The sequence below is a fragment of the Chironomus tepperi genome, unplaced genomic scaffold (genome assembly GCF_022539635.2).
Source record: "Chironomus tepperi strain 1889 unplaced genomic scaffold, CSIRO-AGI_Ctep_v1 contig_364, whole genome shotgun sequence".
Taxonomy (NCBI): domain Eukaryota; kingdom Metazoa; phylum Arthropoda; class Insecta; order Diptera; family Chironomidae; genus Chironomus; species Chironomus tepperi.
Genome location: NW_027226486.1, coordinates 1,758,646 through 1,779,456, shown reverse-complemented (window position 1 = coordinate 1,779,456; position 20,811 = coordinate 1,758,646). Strand labels below are relative to the sequence as shown.

The 20,811-nt window shown below is 31.9% G+C and overlaps 6 protein-coding genes across 6 annotated transcripts; 2 read left to right on the top strand and 4 right to left on the bottom strand.

Moving 5' to 3' along the window:
• Positions 1-2,607: 2,607 nt before the first annotated feature.
• Positions 2,608-4,742, bottom strand: Dip-B (Dipeptidase B). The gene is made up of 3 exons (XM_070646706.1): positions 4,635-4,742; positions 3,536-4,341; positions 2,608-3,477 (listed from the first exon to the last, which is right to left on the bottom strand). Exons 1-3 carry the CDS (start codon positions 4,643-4,645, stop codon positions 2,768-2,770), a joined length of 1,527 nt encoding a protein of 508 aa, XP_070502807.1. The 5' UTR covers positions 4,646-4,742; the 3' UTR covers positions 2,608-2,767.
• A 237-nt stretch (positions 4,743-4,979) lies between these two features.
• Positions 4,980-6,015, bottom strand: LOC139095357 (protein BCCIP homolog). The gene is made up of 2 exons (XM_070646693.1): positions 5,851-6,015; positions 4,980-5,790 (listed from the first exon to the last, which is right to left on the bottom strand). The coding sequence occupies exons 1-2, from the start codon at positions 5,959-5,961 to the stop codon at positions 5,059-5,061; spliced, it is 843 nt and encodes a 280-aa protein (XP_070502794.1). The 5' UTR covers positions 5,962-6,015; the 3' UTR covers positions 4,980-5,058.
• A 368-nt stretch (positions 6,016-6,383) lies between these two features.
• On the top strand, positions 6,384-11,674 carry nes (lysophosphatidylcholine acyltransferase 3 protein nessy). Its single transcript, XM_070646714.1, has 5 exons — positions 6,384-6,801; positions 6,929-7,168; positions 7,241-7,738; positions 8,065-8,360; positions 8,875-11,674. Exons 1-5 carry the CDS (start codon positions 6,729-6,731, stop codon positions 9,208-9,210), a joined length of 1,443 nt encoding a protein of 480 aa, XP_070502815.1. The 5' UTR covers positions 6,384-6,728; the 3' UTR covers positions 9,211-11,674.
• A 68-nt stretch (positions 11,675-11,742) lies between these two features.
• Hr96 (Nuclear hormone receptor HR96) lies at positions 11,743-15,288 on the bottom strand. The gene is made up of 5 exons (XM_070646951.1): positions 15,096-15,288; positions 13,094-14,527; positions 12,747-13,025; positions 12,152-12,269; positions 11,743-12,091 (listed from the first exon to the last, which is right to left on the bottom strand). The coding sequence occupies exons 1-5, from the start codon at positions 15,126-15,128 to the stop codon at positions 12,012-12,014; spliced, it is 1,944 nt and encodes a 647-aa protein (XP_070503052.1). The 5' UTR covers positions 15,129-15,288; the 3' UTR covers positions 11,743-12,011.
• Positions 15,289-15,298: 10 nt separating this feature from the next.
• On the top strand, positions 15,299-19,526 carry Pex1 (peroxin 1). Its single transcript, XM_070646950.1, has 4 exons — positions 15,299-15,458; positions 15,523-15,618; positions 15,696-16,002; positions 16,103-19,526. Exons 1-4 carry the CDS (start codon positions 15,405-15,407, stop codon positions 19,153-19,155), a joined length of 3,510 nt encoding a protein of 1,169 aa, XP_070503051.1. The 5' UTR covers positions 15,299-15,404; the 3' UTR covers positions 19,156-19,526.
• Dus4 (Dihydrouridine synthase 4) lies at positions 19,176-20,746 on the bottom strand. Its single transcript, XM_070646952.1, has 2 exons — positions 20,616-20,746; positions 19,176-20,562 (listed from the first exon to the last, which is right to left on the bottom strand). The coding sequence occupies exons 1-2, from the start codon at positions 20,692-20,694 to the stop codon at positions 19,481-19,483; spliced, it is 1,161 nt and encodes a 386-aa protein (XP_070503053.1). The 5' UTR covers positions 20,695-20,746; the 3' UTR covers positions 19,176-19,480.
• Positions 20,747-20,811: the final 65 nt, after the last annotated feature.

Below are 20,811 nucleotides of genomic sequence, written 5' to 3'. Positions count from 1 at the left end.
ATGATTTAACAAAAATAAATTACATCTGAGATTCTTTCTTTCTTCATACGTCTTCTGAAAGCTCTTTTTCATATTATTCATTTCTACTCTTTATATCCATTTTCTTTCAAAAATTTCAATTGTAATTATTAATGACTTTTTTTTTTATTATTTTATTAAATCTCCGTCCGTCATGAAATGGAATTTAGGTTAATAAAGAATGATTCTTGAACTCATCCAGAGTTGGCAGGACTTTTGGGAGTCCGGACTCTAAAAGTTTGAAAAGTCTTGATTCCATGGAGTCTAACTCCCCTTTTTTTGAGATTCTGGACATTATTGAGTCAGAATCCACTTTTTTTGGACGAGTCTCCACATTGGCAGGCGGAATCAGTTTTAGGTGACATCTGAGGGATGCCATGGATCCCAGTTGATCTATACGGTCATCAAAGTAAGTAAGTAAGCCTCCTTTAACATTTGAGTCCTGCCAATGGAGCCTGACTCCACCTTTTTTTCAGTGTTCGGACTATGTGGAGTCGGACTTCACGTTTTTTTTGAGAAGTGCCTCCGGACTCCAGTGAAACAACCACCATATTGCAGTCCTGCCAACTCTGAACTCATCATAATTATTATAGACATCCAATACAAGTTTTCCCCGAACATAATTAAAAGAGAATTAATTTCTTATAAATCTTTCGTAGGTGAATGATAAACCGCTTGTTGCTGTCAGAGTGTGGCCGTCTCAAATTCCAGTTAAGTTATTTTGAAATAAAAATTTACGTTACTAAGAAAAGTAAAAGTAACGGTCAAATAAAATTTGAATTTTAACGACAAAAAATTATTTTTGAAAAAAATTTAACGGTCATTTTTGAGACAGCCACACTCTGGTTACTACATACCAAGATGAAAAGATCGAATCATAAAAATGTTCAGCCATTCTCTTATCTTTCATTTAATGAAACAAAAATTTCTGTTAATAAAAGCTTTTTATGAGTACCTATAATATATTCACACGGTTCTTTTGGCCATTATTTATGCATGATTTTCGGTGTTTTATATTTTCAGTAGCTTTAACTGCTGTTTCGCTATGACTATTGTAATGAGATTTTTCACAAACTGTTATTATCGGAAAATTCGATAGTTATGAAATGTAATGGATGCTATATGATTTGTGGCTTGCTCTCGCTCTCTCTGTAATAACTATCTTCTGCATGATTTCAATGGTTAATGCTTAGCTTCAACGAAAAAGTTTTTTTTTTTTGAGTTTAATGAACCTTAAGATCTTCAAGCATTCGCGTAAATTAACTATTTGTCGTTTCTTATGTCAGAACGTTTTTTTTTTTGAGTAGGAATTCTTGGAATCTGTAATTGATTTTAAATCACTTTATAGATCTTTGGATGCTAATCAATCTCGGTTTAGTGGTTAGGTTAGCTACAGGAGTCTAAATACCAAATTCCGTTTGCGGTTTCGGTAACCAAGGTATGCCGTGGCTCAAACAAGTTTGGACAACACTGAGCTATAACATAGATGAAACCTTGTTGCTAGGGCCTTCTAAGAAGCATCAGGATGCATCCTTTTTTGCAATTTGAATTGTTTGCGATGTTTCAAGGATGGAGCGTAGCCTTAAGGGACTTGATGTATTATAAATGCGCTACAATAAGCCTTACTCTCATCTTTGAAGCTTCATTCCTATCTGTACATCCTTTGCAAATAAAATCCAAATCCAGATGTGATTAGGAAGTGTCCGATGGACTTGAGAATATTGCTTTTGGTATTAGAAATTAGTAAGTGATGGTCAGCGATAGAGCCAGTTTCAGGTGTCAAATGAGATAGGCCATGGATAACAATTAATCTGTACTGATTTAGACGTCCTGCATGTATAAGGTTTGATCCTGCATGGTCAAAGAGGCACTGCGGTCGCCGATCAGTTGACAAATCGAAGACAGTACCCATACACTTTAATGCTTGAAGGACCAAGCATTATGAGCTGGAGGCACTGCGATTTAAATCTATTGTACCACATCCTTTTAGACCTACAGTTTATAGTACGATCCGAAGCACTTGCACGCATACACTGAACTAAAAAAAGTCCAGTGTCTTGAACCTCTAAATACGACCACCCATTCTGTCAAACTCGTAAGCTTATGATTACTACTATTAAATTGATATTCACTGATCAAAAGCTTACTACCATTTGATTTTACATATTACAGGATTATGATCATTTAGCAAACTATGTTGTAGTCTCCAATATCCACTAACGAATGAGACTTTAATACCCCAAAAAAAATACAATAACTTCCATTAAAAATTTTAATGCGAAACTTTTAGCCCGAAACGATATTTGATTACAGAAAAAAAATACATAAAAGCAGGAAGATTAAAGCTTTCCATTCATTCAATAATCTTAATTTTTAATGATGTAAATTCGCAGCTTTTTTATTAACGAAAGAAATTTCTCATTTCTCTTTAAAAATCCACCAAAAAAAAAAAAAAATGAAAAAAAGTTTAACTTAACGGTGAATTTTGGAGAAAGGTTGGAACATTTCTTTTTCTCATGACATTAAAAGAATACTTTTTTACTATATCGAAAAAAAAAGACTCGAGAGAAAGAGATTATTTCCAACATATTATTTTATGTATCCATCAAGTTGATTCCAATTTTATTCAATGACGGAAATGTTTCATTGTTAATTTAAGTACAAAAGTTTCAAAAATGTCTTTCTGTTTATAATAAGACTGTTAGCCTCATATGAACAATGAGCGATATAAGATGAAAGCATGAACTCTTTAAAGTAAATGCAATTGACTCAAGCTCAACAATGGAGCACCAGTTGGTTGATCTGGAACATCACCAGCACTACCAGCAACATCCAAATGAGTATATTTCAATGGAATTGATGAACTTGCATCGTGCTTATCCAAGCCAGATGCAACAATCAAAAATGCTGCTGGAATTTGATGACCACGTGGTGTACGTGAACTTGGTGCGTTATTGCATTGAAGTAAGTCTTCGCCGTATCCTTTTGATCGATTAAATTCAAAATCTTCTTTACGAACTGTCGAAATTTCTGATGGATCTCCAATCAAGGCACCAGCTTTGCAGAAACTACTGTTATGTCCAGCATTCTCAGCTACTTTGTTGTCAAGTACACCTGTATAGTCACCAAGAGCAATACATGCATGTCCAGTTAAAGTTGCAATTGTATACAAGAAACAGTTTGGCAAATTTTCTTTTACAGCTCGTTCCTTCATTACACACAATGAATCAGCCATTGCCATTCTTCCTTCTGCATCGGTATTTCCAATACGAATTCTAACTCCAGCTCTTGATGTCATTACTTCATCAGCAACATAGCATTCTTCACCGACACTATTTCGTACCATGCAAAGTGCAGCTATGACATGAACGTCTTCAGGTTGTCTCAATTCAACAGTCTTCATAAAACCGGCAATTGCTGCAGCGCCACACTTGTCACGAGACATGCCAGCCATGATTCCTATGTAACAAATGTTAAGTTAACTAAAGAATTATTAGAAATTTGGATATAAAATTACCTCCAGCCTTAATATCAGCTCCACCAGTGTCATAAGTAACTCCCTTTCCGACAAGCATCAAGGTCTTTCTTGCCGGTTTTGGTGGTTTATATTCCATCCAGATAATACGACCTTGATGTCTAGGAACAGATCTTGCAGCTCTATTAACTGCTGCAAATAATGGATATTCTTTGACAAATAAGTCTTGGTCCGAAATGATGTTGATACTAATTTTTCCACTAGTAAATGCTTTTTCAACATAAGCAGCAACATTGGGTGGACTCATTCGTTCAGGATCACCGCCACCAATGTCTCTACAAATGTATAGTCCAGATTCGAGCCATTTTGCTTTCTCGATTAAGTCTTGAAGTTGATCTTTTTGGCTCCATGAAATGTAAAGGCATTTAATTCTCTGAGCCTTTTCAGGAACTTCCTCACGGTATTGAATTGGGACATACAATGCAGAAAGAGCACCAAGAATTGTGCTAAGTTCAGCATTCTTATATTTTGGTCTTGATGGAAGAATTAATGATGGATTCACACTTCCAGCCTTAACTGCACGTTCAATGCCCTTCTTTGCGGACTTAAAGTACTCGCGTACATCAGAATAATCATTTATATCCAATGGGGAGTGAATCACCAACCTATTATCATGCTTAAAACACGATACTTCCGAATCAAATCCCTTATCAATTTTCTTTGTTTCAGTTATGTAGTTCAATATGTCACTTGGCATACCATCATCTTGAACAACAACATAGCTATCAACATCTGATGTTGAGATGTTGGTAGAGTACTCTACAGCCTTTATCTCGCACGGCAAAAAACTAAAATGATAAAGCAAACAAATCTTATCAGTAAAATTATGTTGGAATTGCGACAATTTGATTGATTGTTACATTATAATCTATTACTGCAGAGAGTGGGTATTAATTCATGTCTATAAATCTTTAATAGCATTGTATTACTTCTATAATAGCTGTACTATGACTAAGCTATTTTAAAAAATTTCTTTGTGTAAATTTCTTGCACTGGATCTGCATTTATGTAAAATTTTACAGATTTTCTATTTTTATCGACTCTGATCACTTAAACTTCATATATTATGACTTGTACTTACTTTGAGCTCATTGTTCCAAGCAAGATTTCGGCAGAATGAGAATCAAATAATGAAATTAAATGATTTTTATATCACAAGTAACTTTTCTCTTATCTCGCTAAGTAAACTCTACAAAATAACAATAACAATTTATGAGGGAGAATAATTGAATGTTTTCAGAATGTTTTGTATACTCTGTACTTACTATTTCTTACTTAAATTAAATTTAAAATCGTCGATCAAACATTGGTTTTACAGAAATCAGAAAAAACAAAGATTGTTTTGGTATTTTAATTCAGAATTTTCCGAAGTTCAAATTGGTTCAAATATTCAATGACTGTTAAATTTTTAAATATCAAAAAGTCGTTAATTTTTTTAGAAAATAATTCAAAGCTTTATTTCGTTAACAATTTAATTCAAGCATCTTACATCAATTTCATGTAATTTAGATAGCACCAGAAATGTAGTCGCTTAATGAAGAAATGATTTCAGGGAATTTTTTGCCATCAATAATCAAAATCTTTCTAAATTGTGTCATTTTACCACCAACGCCTGTATCTTCTTCCACTGAAAACTCAAAACTGCCCAATGTCTCTTTTAAGAAGTGCTCTTCTTCTGGATTTGAATAAAGATCCTCAACGGGAGGTCCTGATTTACGGTAAAACTTGAGTGGCATAACGAGATATCCGAAATTATATGGCTTATTCTTCTCAACTGCTCTCTTTATCTCTTTACAAAGATTCTCAAGCATTGGAACTGAAATTTGTGCTGGGATGTTTACATATCGTTCATTTATTATTAATCCAGTATTAATTGAGTCATTTGAGAGGATGTTTTTAACTAATTTCAAGACACTGTCTGTTGCGTGCTTCTCAGCTTTGCTAATTAGCAGTTGTTTTATCTCCTGCACGAATTTAGTGTCTTTTCTGGATGTGAGATTGAGTACTGTTGTTACACCAAATGCTGGATCTTCATCATTATCATCCTCATCATCTTCTGGCATGTTTTCATCCCATGTCTGTTTAATAACAGATCCAATATAATCTTGTGAAATTATTGTATTTGTCATTTCTGTCAAGCTGATTGGTGCTGATAGGAACAATTGATGTAAGAGCTGCTTAATACCATTGAAATCTCCATCTGATGGATTACGTCCTTCAAAATCAATCATGATTTCCTATAATATAGAAATTCATTGTTTAGCCGGTTTCCCAATTTCTTGTAATTTCATATTTACCTCATGATTTTCAGCTAATTCTGAGCCTGAATCAGATTGATCACTGCTGCTGTCATCAGAATCTTGCATGTTATCATTTTCAGACGTTTTTTTGATCTTTTTCGATGTCATTTTTAGTTTAATTAATATTTCTTAGCGACTTTGTGAACAAAACGTGTTTTTTGGTGTAAGTAAAGAAATCCCTGGAAAGTGAGTGTAGTTAAAGCGCTTTTTCCGTTATTTTTGAACTTTTCGCGTGTTCTTTGTTTACAATTTTATTGATAAAGTTCAAATTTTAAGAAATTTTTTAGAAATTTAATTATAGCAGGCTATATTAAGTTTTAATATATTAAAATAGTATTATTTAAAAGGTAATTATACTTTGTAATCATGGCAATCAAAGTTATGTCCAAATTAATTCAAAAATCATCAAAATTTCAGATCCAAGAATTTTACATAATTTGAGATCCAGTGAAAAGGCCAAAGTGATCACTTCTATTGCCAGTAGTACAGTCTAATTGTGCTAAAGAGTACAAAAGTCTCCATTAAACAGTGACTTACCCTTCGTGACTGTAGAGAGTTATGCTTTTCTGATTTTTTTCTATCGCTCATTCAGTTTATGTTGAAAAATTCGTATGAATGAGCGTGATTGCATAAACAAGTAAAGGCACAGGCAGAAAGTAAGAGTGAAAAAAAAGAGAATTTTCGATTAATTCAACACCAAATTAGATGAAAAGTGAGAGTTGCATGCGGAAATTAACAATTTTAAATAAGCAATAATCTTAAGCATAAGCATTAATCACCTTAAAAGTGAATTTAACGCCAAAGAAAAAAAATATAGGAATTGTGAATAAGTGAAAAATTACGGAGTCTCTAGGAAAAATAGGAATTTTCTCAAAATGCTATCGTCCATAGCAGAAGCAACTGGGGCAAGTGAAGCCGCTTTACGACTTCTAGTATCTGTCTTAATCGGTAAGTTAAATCAGTTTATGGAAGTCTTACAAATTTTTCACTATCGATTTTTCCACATTTCTCACGTTATTCATTTTTCCTTATTATTGACTTTTCTTTTTTTCTCTCCCTTTTTTTTTGTCCACAGCTTATCCTATCGTCATATTTTATCGGTTGTTTCTACATAAAAATAGCAACATAACAAGGAATGAAACTAATTTGATATTTACTGTGTGCGGCATATTGATTTGTCTCTTTAATTATGGATATGAAGTATATCACTCATTGCTCAGCGTCACTTTTACCTATATTATCATTAATCTCTTATACAAATCAAAATATCTCGTGCCGGTATCGTTTATATTCCACATTTCATATTTATTAATAGGTATGTTCACTACAACTCATCGTTTGACATGTCATTGAAAATTATGTCATGGAATTTTTTTTTTTCACACAGGCTATTATAAAACGTCAACAGAGAACTATGATATTTGCTGGACAATGTGTCACTGTGTTATGGTATTACATCTTATTGGACTTACATACGATGTTTCGGACAGTGTGAAAAAACCAGAAGTGCTTGGTATAACGGATTCAAGACCATACAAAATTCCCTCACTGGTTGAAGTCTTTGGATTTGCATACTTTCCACCTACAGTCATTATTGGACCTCAATTCTCATTCAAAAGATATTACGAATTTGTGGATCATCAATATGATGTGGGACAACAGAATTTTACTTTTGGACTCAAACGTTTCCTAACTGGAGTGCTTTATCTGAGCGTTTATCAATTGCTATTTATGTTCATAGTACCAGATAGCTTCTTTATGACAACTGAATTTGATAATAAGAATCTTATCTACAAGCTCCTTTTAGTTGGTCTTTGGGGAAGAGCAAGTTTGTATAAATACATTTCATGCTGGATTCTCAGTGAAGGTGCCGCAATCTGTGCGGGTAAGCAATTTAATGATTGACGCACATGCTTTATTTTTTTATTGATAAGATTGATTAATTAATTTTTAATTGCGTAGTTCATAGATTATTTTTTTAATCCGTTGGGTTAATTTTTTAATCCAAGGATTAAATTTTTAATCTTCGTTTTTAAAGGTTCGGAAATTAAAAATTTACATAGTAATTTGAATTAGATTCATGCTGCAAGTCTCGTGTCTAGACATTATTTGCTCTAGATGCATTGACCGATATATCTTATCGCATTTTCTACTCTCTTTAAAGAGGCATTGACATTACATTATTTTTTTGTTTATTTATTTTATCGACAGGCTTAGCATTTGTATCAAGAGACGAGAAAACAGGTGAAGAAAATTGGAGCGGCTGTTCAAACATAAAGCTAAGCGTATTTGAAAATACATACAAATTTGGTGACTATGTGAACTCATTCAACGTACAGACAAACTTATGGGTTCTTAATTACGTCTACAAACGGCTGAAATTCTTAAACAATAGAAGCATAAGTCATATTTCAGCATTGATGTTTTTGGCTGTGTGGCATGGATTTCATGATGGATATTATATTACCTTCTTCTTGGAATTTATTATAATTCATTTCGAAAAGGAGGTAGTTTTTCTTTATCTAAAGTCCATGTGTTTAGTGTTCGGTTACTAAAATGACTGAGGAAAACATTGTTTCCAAATTAATCATGAGCGAGTGACTTCCTACTCGCTCATAAAATTTCTCAATCATTTTAGTTTCTGACAATATTTACAGCTTCAAGTGGAACAGAATCCACTGAAAAGTTGTTTAAGGGTATAGTGCAAAAGATTCAAATTCTACAAAACGAATCGTCGTGCTTCCACTTAAAATTTTTATTAGAGTCGTTCGGATATTATGTAAAGTCACGAATTGTCAAAATTCCAAAATTCAAAATTTATACTTCTAACGGTTTTTGAATATTCAAATTATTTGAACTTCTAGAGTTCAAAAATTTGAAATTAAATTATTCGTTAAATCTTCAAAAACCAAAAGGCTGTTAAATTTGTGCAATTTTATGACATGTAACATAATTGCAGAACGACTCTAAATCATATACATATCTACATAACATTTTTCTACTTTTGTACATTTAACCTAGATTGAGCCAATGTTTAAGAAAAATCCAAAATTCGTGGAATTCAATAAGCAACTTTGGGTACAAGTCATCATTTGGATAATCCTGAAGCTCTACACATTCGTCATTGCCGGCTACTGTCTCATACCATTTGTTTTCTTAAGCTTCTACAAATGGTGGGCAATTTACAAGAAACTTTACTTCTTTGGATTCATTGTAATCTTTCCAATGCCAATCTATGCCCAAATTATCAAGAAAGTAATGAATATTGTGTTCCCATACGAGAAGCCTGCAGCAGATGGAGTTGCAGCATCATCAAAAATGGATCAAAATAATACGAAGCATGATAAAGTCAATTAACGAGATAAGAGGACATAGTAAGTAGATTGAAAACCGTTTTAAAACGACAGATTTCATTTCTGCCCCGGAAGACAGACAATATAAATATTTGGAACTAAAAGAAGTAAAAAATTCTGGATAAGAATTTGATTGAAAGACGCTTTAATATATCAAAACCACTATAAACTAATTAATAATTTAATGAAATTAACAAAAGAAAAGGAAAGAAAACAAATATTTGGTAGAATGTATCTAGTCAGTCAAATATGAGAATCGATTCTCAATCCCCCCTAAAAACATACTTTTTTCTTCTATTTGATCTACGACATTTGTAGCTATATAGTCAATTATTAAATGGATCCACTTATGGATAGTAAGGAGGTAGGCAGGAAGGGGTATGAGAAGATTTTAATTGTTTGTGGACGACACGAACCATAAGTGAACAACCTAAAGTGAATTAATAATTTAAGAGAAAAATCGAAAGAAATTTAGAAATTGCCATAGAAATATGTTAGACTAAAGGAAGCACTAACGTAAAAAAAAAAACTATTAATAAACTCACGATATGTTATTGAATTTATTATTATTATTTTAATCATTTTTAATCGTAAATGACTCAGACGTCTGAGATCTTATTTATACTCAGCACGACTTCATCATCTCAATTACTATCCTATATAGATTCAAGGGTGATAAAATGTATTTTTAACGGTCAAAATATATTCAAATTTTATGTAGTCCATTTCTTTTCATAATCATTATGAATTAAGTCCAATAATCACCCTTAGATATCGAGTTTAAATAGTTATATCCACTTAATTGATTATTAATCTTCTTCTATTATTGAATTTATCGATTTTTGTGTGTATTATATATATTTAAAAAAAAAGTATATATTTGTCACGTGAATCATCAACCTGCCACTTTTATATTAAATAAATAATGATTTACGTGCGTTGTGATTTAAGAATATGGCTGTAAATTAAGCGTATATGACATTTATGAAGAATAATTTTTTGAGCTTAAAAGGAACATAAATTTATGCTCTAATTTTCATTCTCAATTTGTTATAAACGATTTTACAGCTAAAATTGTTAAATAATTTTTAAACAAAATGTAGAGACAAGTAAAGAACAAGAACAATGATTAATGATGAAATTTGATTGTTATTCAAATTATCGTTGCTCTTAAAGCATAAATCTCTTTTCTTTATTTTTGAAAAACGAACAGGAAGAATTCATCATTTCAATAGGTTAGAATAGATTTAAATATACGTTTCCGGACATATCTTTTGTTAAAGCGCATTGACTTTATTGTCAAAATTTACTTTTATGCTTATTTTGAAAATTTAACGGTTTCTATAAATTCAAATAAATTGAACTTTGTAAGTTCAAAATTTAAAAATTCCTTTAGAATTCAAAGTTTATAAAGCCGTTAATTTTTTCTATTTTCAATTGTGTTCAAAGTGACTACAGAAATACATTTTTATAGCAGAATTGTGCTAGAACAAAGAGTATGTAGCTCTATTAATTTCCTTCTTTCCGTTCCCTTTTTCAACTCTCAATAGAATTATTTCTAGTACTTTGACCTAAAAGAATGATAATGAAATATTTGCTCATGAAGAAGATTGAATTGATTCTTAATACCTAATAATATTGTTTTAAATGGCAGGAAATAAAGACATATTCGAAAAGATTTCCTGAACAATGTTCTCATACAAAACGTAGAAAATCTCATTCACAAAGGCCTATAAATTAAAAGAATTAAAAAAAATGCTAAATTACATTCACTAATACCGTATTATCTCTAATAAATAAATAAAAAAATGTGTACATATTCAATTGATTTTTAATCTATAATTGACATATAATTGTCTCTCGTCTTTAAATTCAATTTATCCCTTATCTTAACTTGTTAATAATTTTTATGATATCTCGTACTACCTAAATTTTATTCATTTTCAAATACGTTTGACTTGTTATCAATAGTGTCTCATTAATCGCTATTAATACCTCTTCAATTTTAGACAGTTAATTGATCGATCCTTGGGGATATTTTCGCCAAATTCGTGTGAAAATTTAATGAATTTGAAGTTAAATCCGATGGATTTAAATTAAATCCTCGGATTAAAAAAACGAATTTGATCCAATTTGGGAATTAAAGTTGATCCAAGGATGTAGAGGCTTCTTAGTATTGTCGGTAAAGAATTAAAAAAGTATAAATTCAATGAATCTAAATTCAAATGTGATAAAAAAGAATAAAACAGTTACGATGAGAAACCAATTAACAACGATTTTATGATGTAGATTAATGTAGGTACTACTTAATTTTTATTTCTGATTCACAAGATGATGAATACTTGATGATATAAAAAATCCTGTAAACAACTTTTTTTTGTTAACAAAATAAAAACATAATAAGAAGTGAAAATGACATAAAATGGATAAAATTTGAATAAAAAGTGAAATTGAGACAATTTTGATAAGTGACTTTATGCTGTAAATCAAACATAATATTTTATTTTTACAGAATGATTGCATTAAAATAATTCAATTGTATGTCCTCTTTTCATAAAATGACTGTGACTTAACAACAGCACATTTAACTTTATTGCAATGGATTTAATTCCTTTTTTTTTGGTTTAAAATTTCACTTTTGTTCCATTAAATTTAATTAATTATTTTTATAAAATATATAGTGCTTTCCACTAATAATTTCTTCACATCTCAGGTATAGTATAGAAAAAAATTCATCTTGTATGACCAGCATAAAAGATATATAAATTTGTTATGTATCAAACACCAACATAAAAGTTAACAGCATTAGACTTTTAAATCAAAAATTTCACGCAACAAAGGCTCGACTTGACTTGGATTAACATCCAAATAGACGGATATGACTTCTGCAAAAGAAAAAATTTAGTATGGATTATGATAATGTCATTAATCATTAGCATAATTACCTTCATTCAGTCGACGTACTTCCTGAAGTTTTTTCAACAACTGAAGGAATATTGAGCGAGCTTCGCAGCCTTCGTAAATGCTTTCAAGATAACGTCGTAGTAAAAAATAATAAGAATTCTATGGGAAGAAGAAAAAATTTAAAATATTAAGCTAGTCAGTGATTAAAATTAGGGATTGTAAAGTTATAATTTGCTCAATAACGTTCAGAAAAATTTAACGGATTTTTAAAATTTAAATTTTCATCCTAGTTCAAAAAAGTTCGAATTTTTTAAACAAGTTCAAAAAACTTTGAACTTTCCAATCAAGTTCAAAAAAGCTCGAACATTGAAGTTCAATAAAATTCAAACTTCTCAACCAAATTCAAAATTTCAAATATTTAACGGAATTCTCCAGTTAATTCAATTTTAATTTACAATATTATTAAAGAACATGCAATATCAATCATGAGCTTATCAGCAGATTCACAAAAAAATTAACAGAGATTATAACCCTACAAATGCGAAAATAATCAAACATTAAACCTCCAACAATCCAGTAAGGAAGATAAGAAAGTCACGACTTAGTCACCAAAAAGTCATGACGAAATGTACACACCTGTTCCAATTTTATGACATCGTTGTGTATAATATTAGCACGATCTGGACAAAATAAAGTGATTGCACAAAGTATAAGAACAACTCGTTCATCTGTCCGAAGTCTTACATCGAACGTTTTAATGAAATTCTCGTGTTCCTCATATACATTCCCCTTTGGACATAGCTTTAATATATCAGCTTTTAAATTCGTTCTATTCATTGACGGAATCTTCCATAATGCATTGTCTGAGTCATATTGCATGACACTACGTAAAATCATCATTTCTGTACAGCCTCCCTGTAATAAAAAAAAATTGGATATGAGCATCAAATGGAATTAAATTATAGATGCAAATTTACTCTTACCTTCAATAAAGCTATTTGATCTTCCTGACACATCTTTTTAAATCCAGATATTTTCTTACTCATTTTTATGAGTCTTCGTATAGCCACAGCTGTTAAATTAATGACTTTTAAGAGAATTGGATCAACGAAGCTTGTCTCTGGCTTCATTGATAGATTTTCACCCAATCCAAGAAATAGCAAATGATCTTCCTCAATTGGAGCATAAAGCGCACAATTTGCATCTAAAAGTTCTTGAATTTTCATCGCTTCCACTTCATTCAATTCCCGGCACGTGTTTCCATAATTTGTAATCATTTCTGGTGTATTATACTCCAATTTTATAGCTTCATTTATGATTGAATCAATTGAATTGACTTTATATGCTTGCGATTTCTTTCCGGATATGTCATATGCTATTTCCTTTAGAATCGCTGTTGTCAGCTGTTGATAGTCATTATTGTTCGAGTCTGAATCGTTGTATGAGCTTGATGGTGAATTGATTTGTGTACATGGTGATGGCATGGATATAATTGATTTTGGACTGTCTAATGAGCTGACATCAAGCATTGATTTAATTGTCTCATTCTCAGTATATCGTGTATTTGTTCCTGAATTAGTTATTAGTCGACTCATGTTTTGTAGACTTTCGGATGGACTTGGACTTGACATAAATTGTCTCATTATATCCATTGCATTTTGTGGTGCTTTTGCTAATTCTGTCATGAATTTTAGGACTTCTTTTGGTGATGACATGATTTTAAAGATGATTTGTAAGGCATCCAGAGGAGAGCTCATAAACTGGGTGAAGACTGACAGGGCATCAAGTGGCGATTGACTCATCATTTTGGATATGATTAACATACCATCACTTGGATTTTTTATTAAATGTGAGATGAGTAGCAGTGCCTGATTTGAATCATTGATTATTCGACTCATAACTGACAATGCTTCATCTTGTGTCGTCATAACTTGCTGAATTATTCTACTGGATTCTTTTGGAATCTCGGTTATTGCACTAACGATATCACTCACACTTGATTCTGATGATAATTTTATTATATTTTGATTGGATGAAATGCTTTGATCGTCTGAATCATCTGAATTGTTTGTAGCTATGCTCGGTGCCGGTGACTTTTCTTCCTTAATCTTCTTATTCATTTTATCATCAACTGGATCAGCCTTTAATTTTCTTTTGTTACGATTTTGTTCAATTTTTATTCTTTTAATTTCCTTGTCCTCATCACTCATGATGTATTCCTTCTTCATGCCTACTTTGAAGCACTTTTCTAGTCGGCATTTTTGACAAAATCGTCTTGTTATTACTGTTATCTCACAGACATTTGAAAATGGACATGAAAATTTCTTGTTCGATATTGCATTCCTTCTGAAAAATGCCTTGCATGATTCACAGCTTAAGACATTGAAGTTGAATCCTAGGGAACGGTCACCGCACACCTAAAAATATATAACGGATTTTTTTAATTTGAATTTTATTCTTATGAAGTTCAAAAATTTAAACATAAAAATGTCGTTAAAAGTCAATTGAGGAAAGATTGAGATTTCTTGTTCAAACCTGTGCATCTGCTTATTTTATATACACATTTTATATGCCCAGTAGCATGAATGTCATAAAAAATTCTAATGTCAATAGTCACAAAGACAAATTACAGTCTTTAAATCAATAGACATAAAAGAATCAAGAACAGCTTAGCGAAACACTTAATCAAATTTTTCTCGTTCATTTAATCAATTCTAATGTCACAGCTGTATTATTTGATAATGGCTTAATGAAATATAGATTGCGTTCTATTTACTTAAAATACTTTCTATCAGAATCAAAGATCCAGTGAATAATATCTCAAAAGATTAATTTAAAGTTATAGAAAGTGAGGAACGGATTGACTTTTGGACTCTTGGATGTTTAGAATTTACCAAAAACAGAGCGGAATTTACACTTTAATCAGAATATTTTTTTATCTTTCCGAAAATAATTTCTTAAAAAAACACTTAAATCAGCACTTACAACGCAAATTTTTTCACAAGACTGCTTGCTCATATTGTGTCAACTATAGTTAACCATTTAACACGTACATAGACATTAAAATATTAATTATTTTGCGAAAAAATTTAAAATTTTCTTCTTTTGCACTGGATGATTCAGTTTATGTACAATAAAAAGTATTAGACATAAAACTCTGTGTGTTTATGTCTGTGAATCGGTTTAGTACAGAGAAACTTTAGAACACGGCTACTAATGCTCGAGACTAATGTTTTTGAAACATAGATATATTTTTTATTCATACATTTCCTTAGTTCAATAGAGACAATAGACATGTTTGCTAGGAATTTTGCCGTCAAGTATAAGCCAATCAAGTCAAATTTTGTGGTGAGTATATCAAGTTACGTAAATTGAGCAAATAGAAGTTGAACTTTATACTTTTAATCCATAGGATCTTCCAGAAACATATAAAAGATTAGTTTCAACATGTAAGACTGGATGTTTATTAATGCATTTTAGTGATTATCGTTCCGGACAATATAAGAGTGTGAGTAGGATGGCTATAAATAATTTTATGAGTTGCTTGACCATTCTCAATGTCTAATCTTTTGCCAATTATTGCAGGTTTATGTGTCATGGTCGAACAATATTCGAGCGACAAATCCATTCGAGGAAGAGGAAATTGGCATAAATCCACAATTTGCAGATTTATTAGGAATTAAGGAAGGAATCAATATTTCATGCTCTGTCATCCAAAGTGCCTCAACATTAAAGTCAGTGTCTATAACATTATCGGACGAAGATTATCAAGTTGCTGAATGTTCATTAGACAGAATCCAAAATGACATGCTGGATCAGATCTCAATTGTTGCACGATATCAACCATTTGTCCTATGGCTTAATAAATCCATTTCCGTAAACGCAGCCGTCGGTAAATTTCTTGTTCCTTTTCTCTTTTTTTGCTTCATGCCCTTTTCACTCTCATTCATTCATTCTATAATTATACGCTCAGCTCACATTTCTATTTTTAGATAATTTAAGTCCATCTTTCAACTATGGACGTATACAAAATGACACTGAAATATCAATAAATAGGAAAATGACCCAAGCGGACTACATGCGACAAAAGACGAAAACTGCAAACGATTCAGACGCAAAGATGAAGCGACGGAGTGCCATCGAAAAATCAGAGACTGTTGATTTTTCAAGTTTCCCACAAAGTTTGAGACGTAATAACAGTTTTATTGAGTCACGTAAGTTTTTGGATACTCCAGACGCAAATGGAACTAGTCGTAGGACATCAAATGGATGGGATTCATTTGAAATGACTGCAAAGAAGCCACCATCAGTGAGTCCACGAAGTAGCATCAAGAGACTGTCTGCAAAGGAAAATGATAGTGCTAAAACATTTGTTAATGGACGTAGTAGTGATAGTGTGATAGAGTCAGTGCCGAAAAAACTAAATTCCTTAATTCCAAGTTCAAGTTTGAGTAATATTAAGTCATACGAAAGCAGAGATAAACACAACGACGATGATAAAGACTTTGTGCCAATTTCAAACAGTTTGAGTGCAAGTAATATTAAAAGAGTACAGGAAAAGTCAAAGCAGTTCCTCGAGCAATTATCTAATACAGAATCGCCAAAACGTAAATTATTAAATAGTGTAAGCTCGAGTAGCATACCAAAAATTATTGCCTCATCATCGTTAATGTCCGAATCAAAACAAAACCATAAATTACTACTTGAAGACATAAAGAAGGCACTGGCAAGAGAAATACAGAAGCGATATTTTATTAAGATAAAAATTGTAACAGATAAGAAAAAGGCAGGGAAATTCATGCAGATCAATGATATCTATATTTCTAAGTCGGCAGCAATTAATATAAATCAGATCCATAAAATACACACAAAGGATGATAAGGAATACCATGTACGAGTGAAATATAATGAAAGTGTGCCTGAAAATACAGCTGAAATTCATCCTGTACTAGCAAAAGTACTTAATATTGAGCAAGGAATACAATTAGAAATAATAGAAACAAAGCTTGTGTCTAATTGCTTAGAAAGCATTGAGCTCATCCCACATTCAGATATATCCGAGAATAATTTTGGCGTGCAAATCGCAAAAGACATTGACGAAAAATTCAAAAAATACGTAAATGCAAACTCACGAATCCTTCCATTGATCCTCAACCAGAACCAAATATTCAAACTTGATGACTACTTCCTTACTATTAAGCTATATCCATTATCAACAATTGCCTGTTGCATCGATAGTGAGATCCTTCGTGAGGATATAATTGAAGTGATTAAGCGAGGGGAACCGCATGAATTTGCTAGCATGTTACAGCAAGAAAAAGAGAGAGATAAGAGGAACAAGAAGAAAATGGACGAAGCTAATTTATATCAGTTAGATAAGATTGAAAAAATAGTCAATGACTTTACACATGATATACATCCAATCAGCAATAAATATCGAGTCATGAAATCAGAACAGAATAATTGCATTCTAGTCGGTCCAACACATTCAGGCAAGACAACTGTTTGTAATGAGATCCAGAAGAATTTAGAGGAACGGAACATAAGTGTGACTGTCTTTAACTGCTCACAATATAAAGGACGTAAAATTGAGTCAATAATTAAGGACATGAAAGTGACATTGCTGGAATGCCTAAAAACATCTCCATCAGTCTATATTATTCATGGACTGGATTCCCTTTGTTATCAGTCACACGAAGAGCAGCAGTCACAAGAAAGTGAATATCAACAGAAATTGGCAAATAACTTACGGCACTTATTTGAGGAATTTACTCATGACTATGGCAAGGCTATATCTTTATTAATAACAATTTCAAAATTGTCAAACATAAGTAAAATTATCCACAAGAGTTTCGGAAGCTACCTGTTCAAAAATGTCACTAAAATACCAAATCTTGAAGCTACAGACAGAAAGTCACTTTTTAAGCATTTCTTTGAGACATCATCTGTCAAATTAGACTCGACACTTGACTGGGATAAATATGCTAGAATTACTGAAGGCTATAAAATTGGTGATATAAGTCAATTTGCGGATCGTGCTGTATTTTTTGCCTTTAAGCATGACTATTCACATCCAATTGTGACTGAGGATATAATGAAAAAGTCATTAGCAATTTCCAATCAATTATGTCTCGAAGGAATCAAAACTGAGGCTGCAACTGATGAAGTTGAGAAGTTTGATGCTTCTGAGAAGATTCCAGGCATGGACGATGTTATTGAGACATTAGAGGAAGTTCTGATTTGGCCAACAAAATTCCCAAAAATATTCAAAAATTCTCCGTTAAGAAACCAAGCTGGAATTTTACTTTTCGGTATGCCAGGAAGTGGCAAAGGCTTTATTGTATCACAAATCACTAAAAGATGGAACTTAAGATTAATATCAATTAAAGGACCAGAATTACTTGCCAAATACATTGGACAGAGTGAAGAAAATGTCCGAAATCTTTTCGAAAAAGCAAAGTCAGCAAAGCCATGTGTTTTATTTTTTGATGAGTTTGAAAGTTTGGCACCAAGACGTGGACATGACTCAACTGGTGTAACTGACAGAGTTGTCAATCAGCTACTTACAGAGCTTGATGGTGTTAAGAGTTTAGAAGGCGTTTCAGTTATTTGTGCATCATCTCGTCCAGATCTCATTGATCCAGCATTGTTGCGTAGTGGACGTATCGACAGATTAGTCGAATGTAAGCTGCCAAATGCACATGAACGATTGGAAATACTGCGATTCCTTTCAAAATCATTAACACTTGATTCACACGTTGATTTGAAGAAAATTGCTAGTAAAATGAACAGCTTTACTGGAGCTGATATAAAGAGTGTGTTGACAACATCGAATATGAGTGCAATTGAAGAAGAACTGAATAGAACTAATGGTAAATTTATGGAACAAGTGCTTATAACTCACGAGCATTTAGAAAACGCTTTTAAGAGCACTCGACCATCATTAAATCAACAAGATATCGAAAAATATCGAGTACTTTATGATAAATTTAAGAATAAAAAGTCCGTAACGGTAGAAACGCCACAGAGAGTGAGTTTAGCTTAAGCACAGAAAAATATAGGTGATTGAACTTTTATGGGTTAACATTTTTTTATTGAAAACTTTTGGGTTTTGTTATGTTTTACCGGTGATAAATTCTATTTTGTATACTTTATGTAAACTGGACAGTTGTTAATCCTGGATTAAATGTAGGATTTATTTTTAATCTGTGGGTTAAGAAGAACAATCATTCAAGTTCAAATTTTGAACTTGACATTTTATTTCAAATTTTGGTTTTCCGTTATATTTTTAATTCAAAACAAGATTAGTCTGAGGCTTTTACTCCTACAAATCGGATTAACAGCTGTCCAGTTTACCAAGAATTGTTTTTTTATGAAAATAAATCAGAACAATTATCCATGAATTCAAGATAGTCATCATTTTTTGTTTTTACTTTATGCAACTTACTCAAGAAAAATTGTCCATGACTTGATTCTGCCGAGTACGTATTTGTCCAAAATTCTTCAGTGCTTATAAGCTGTTTATAATTACTGTCGTCGTACACACACAAAGTATTTTGCGGATAATTTATAGGCTTTGGTGTCAAGGAGAATTTTTCTTCTAAAAATTCCAAACATTGTTGTTTCTTTGTAAAGTCATTGAACTGAATTCTATCAGGTTTAGTCAGCATGTTTTCCATCATAAATACTAAATGATGATGAAAATTTTGAAAGGTCATTCGCTCTTGCTGTTGATGATGTATGTCAATCCAATCTTGAATACATGACAGTGGTGTCTCTTTATAACCAGCAAATAGCGCTGGATTCGCTAAAAGTCCTCTAGCTGACATAAATCCATTACATTTTGTATGCTCATAAAATTTATTTGCATCGTCTAAGGACATAACATCGCCGTTAAATATCACAGGAATGTCTAAGGATTTTTTAATTTCAGCTATTGCCTTATAATCTACTGGATGTTCTGAGGTCGATTTTTCACTTGGAGTTCTTCCATGAACTGTTATGAATGAAACATTTAATGCTTGCAATTGTCTACATAGTTCTATTGTACTTTTTATGTCTTTTGATAAAAGTCTGATTTTTATGGATACTGAGAAGTCTGCTGGAGTGTTCCTTCTTATTGTTTTCATCATTTCTTCAATTACTTCTGATTTCTTCAATAAATAACATCCATATCCATCCTCTTTTGCCCAACTCTGCGGGCAACCACAATTTAAATCAACTCCATCCACATAGTTCTGTATCATTTGAGTAGCATATAGGAAGTCAGTTGTACAATTAGCTGCAAATTGAGCTATTACTGGAGAATCTTCAATGTTTGTAGAAAATTCCTTTTGTCTGCATATTTCACTTCTAATGAATGAATTAGCTATGGTCATTGGTGTAAAACATATATCAACATTGTATTTCCTTGTTAACGATCTGAATTCTAGTCTAGAATACCTTACCATAGCTAAAACGTGCTTTAATTAATAAAAATGTTAAAAACAAAAGGATATAACTTACGAGCAACGACACAGCAAAACTTCCCATTCCTAGGATTCTTCAGCACTTCCACAATGTCACATTTTGGTCGATTTTCCATGATATTTATTAAATCAACTCAAGTAAATCATGTGTGATCAATCAAAACAAAGCAAAATTTTTGAAAATGTTCTAAAAATCGTTAAAATTAGTTCAAAATTTAAAATTGTGCTAACGA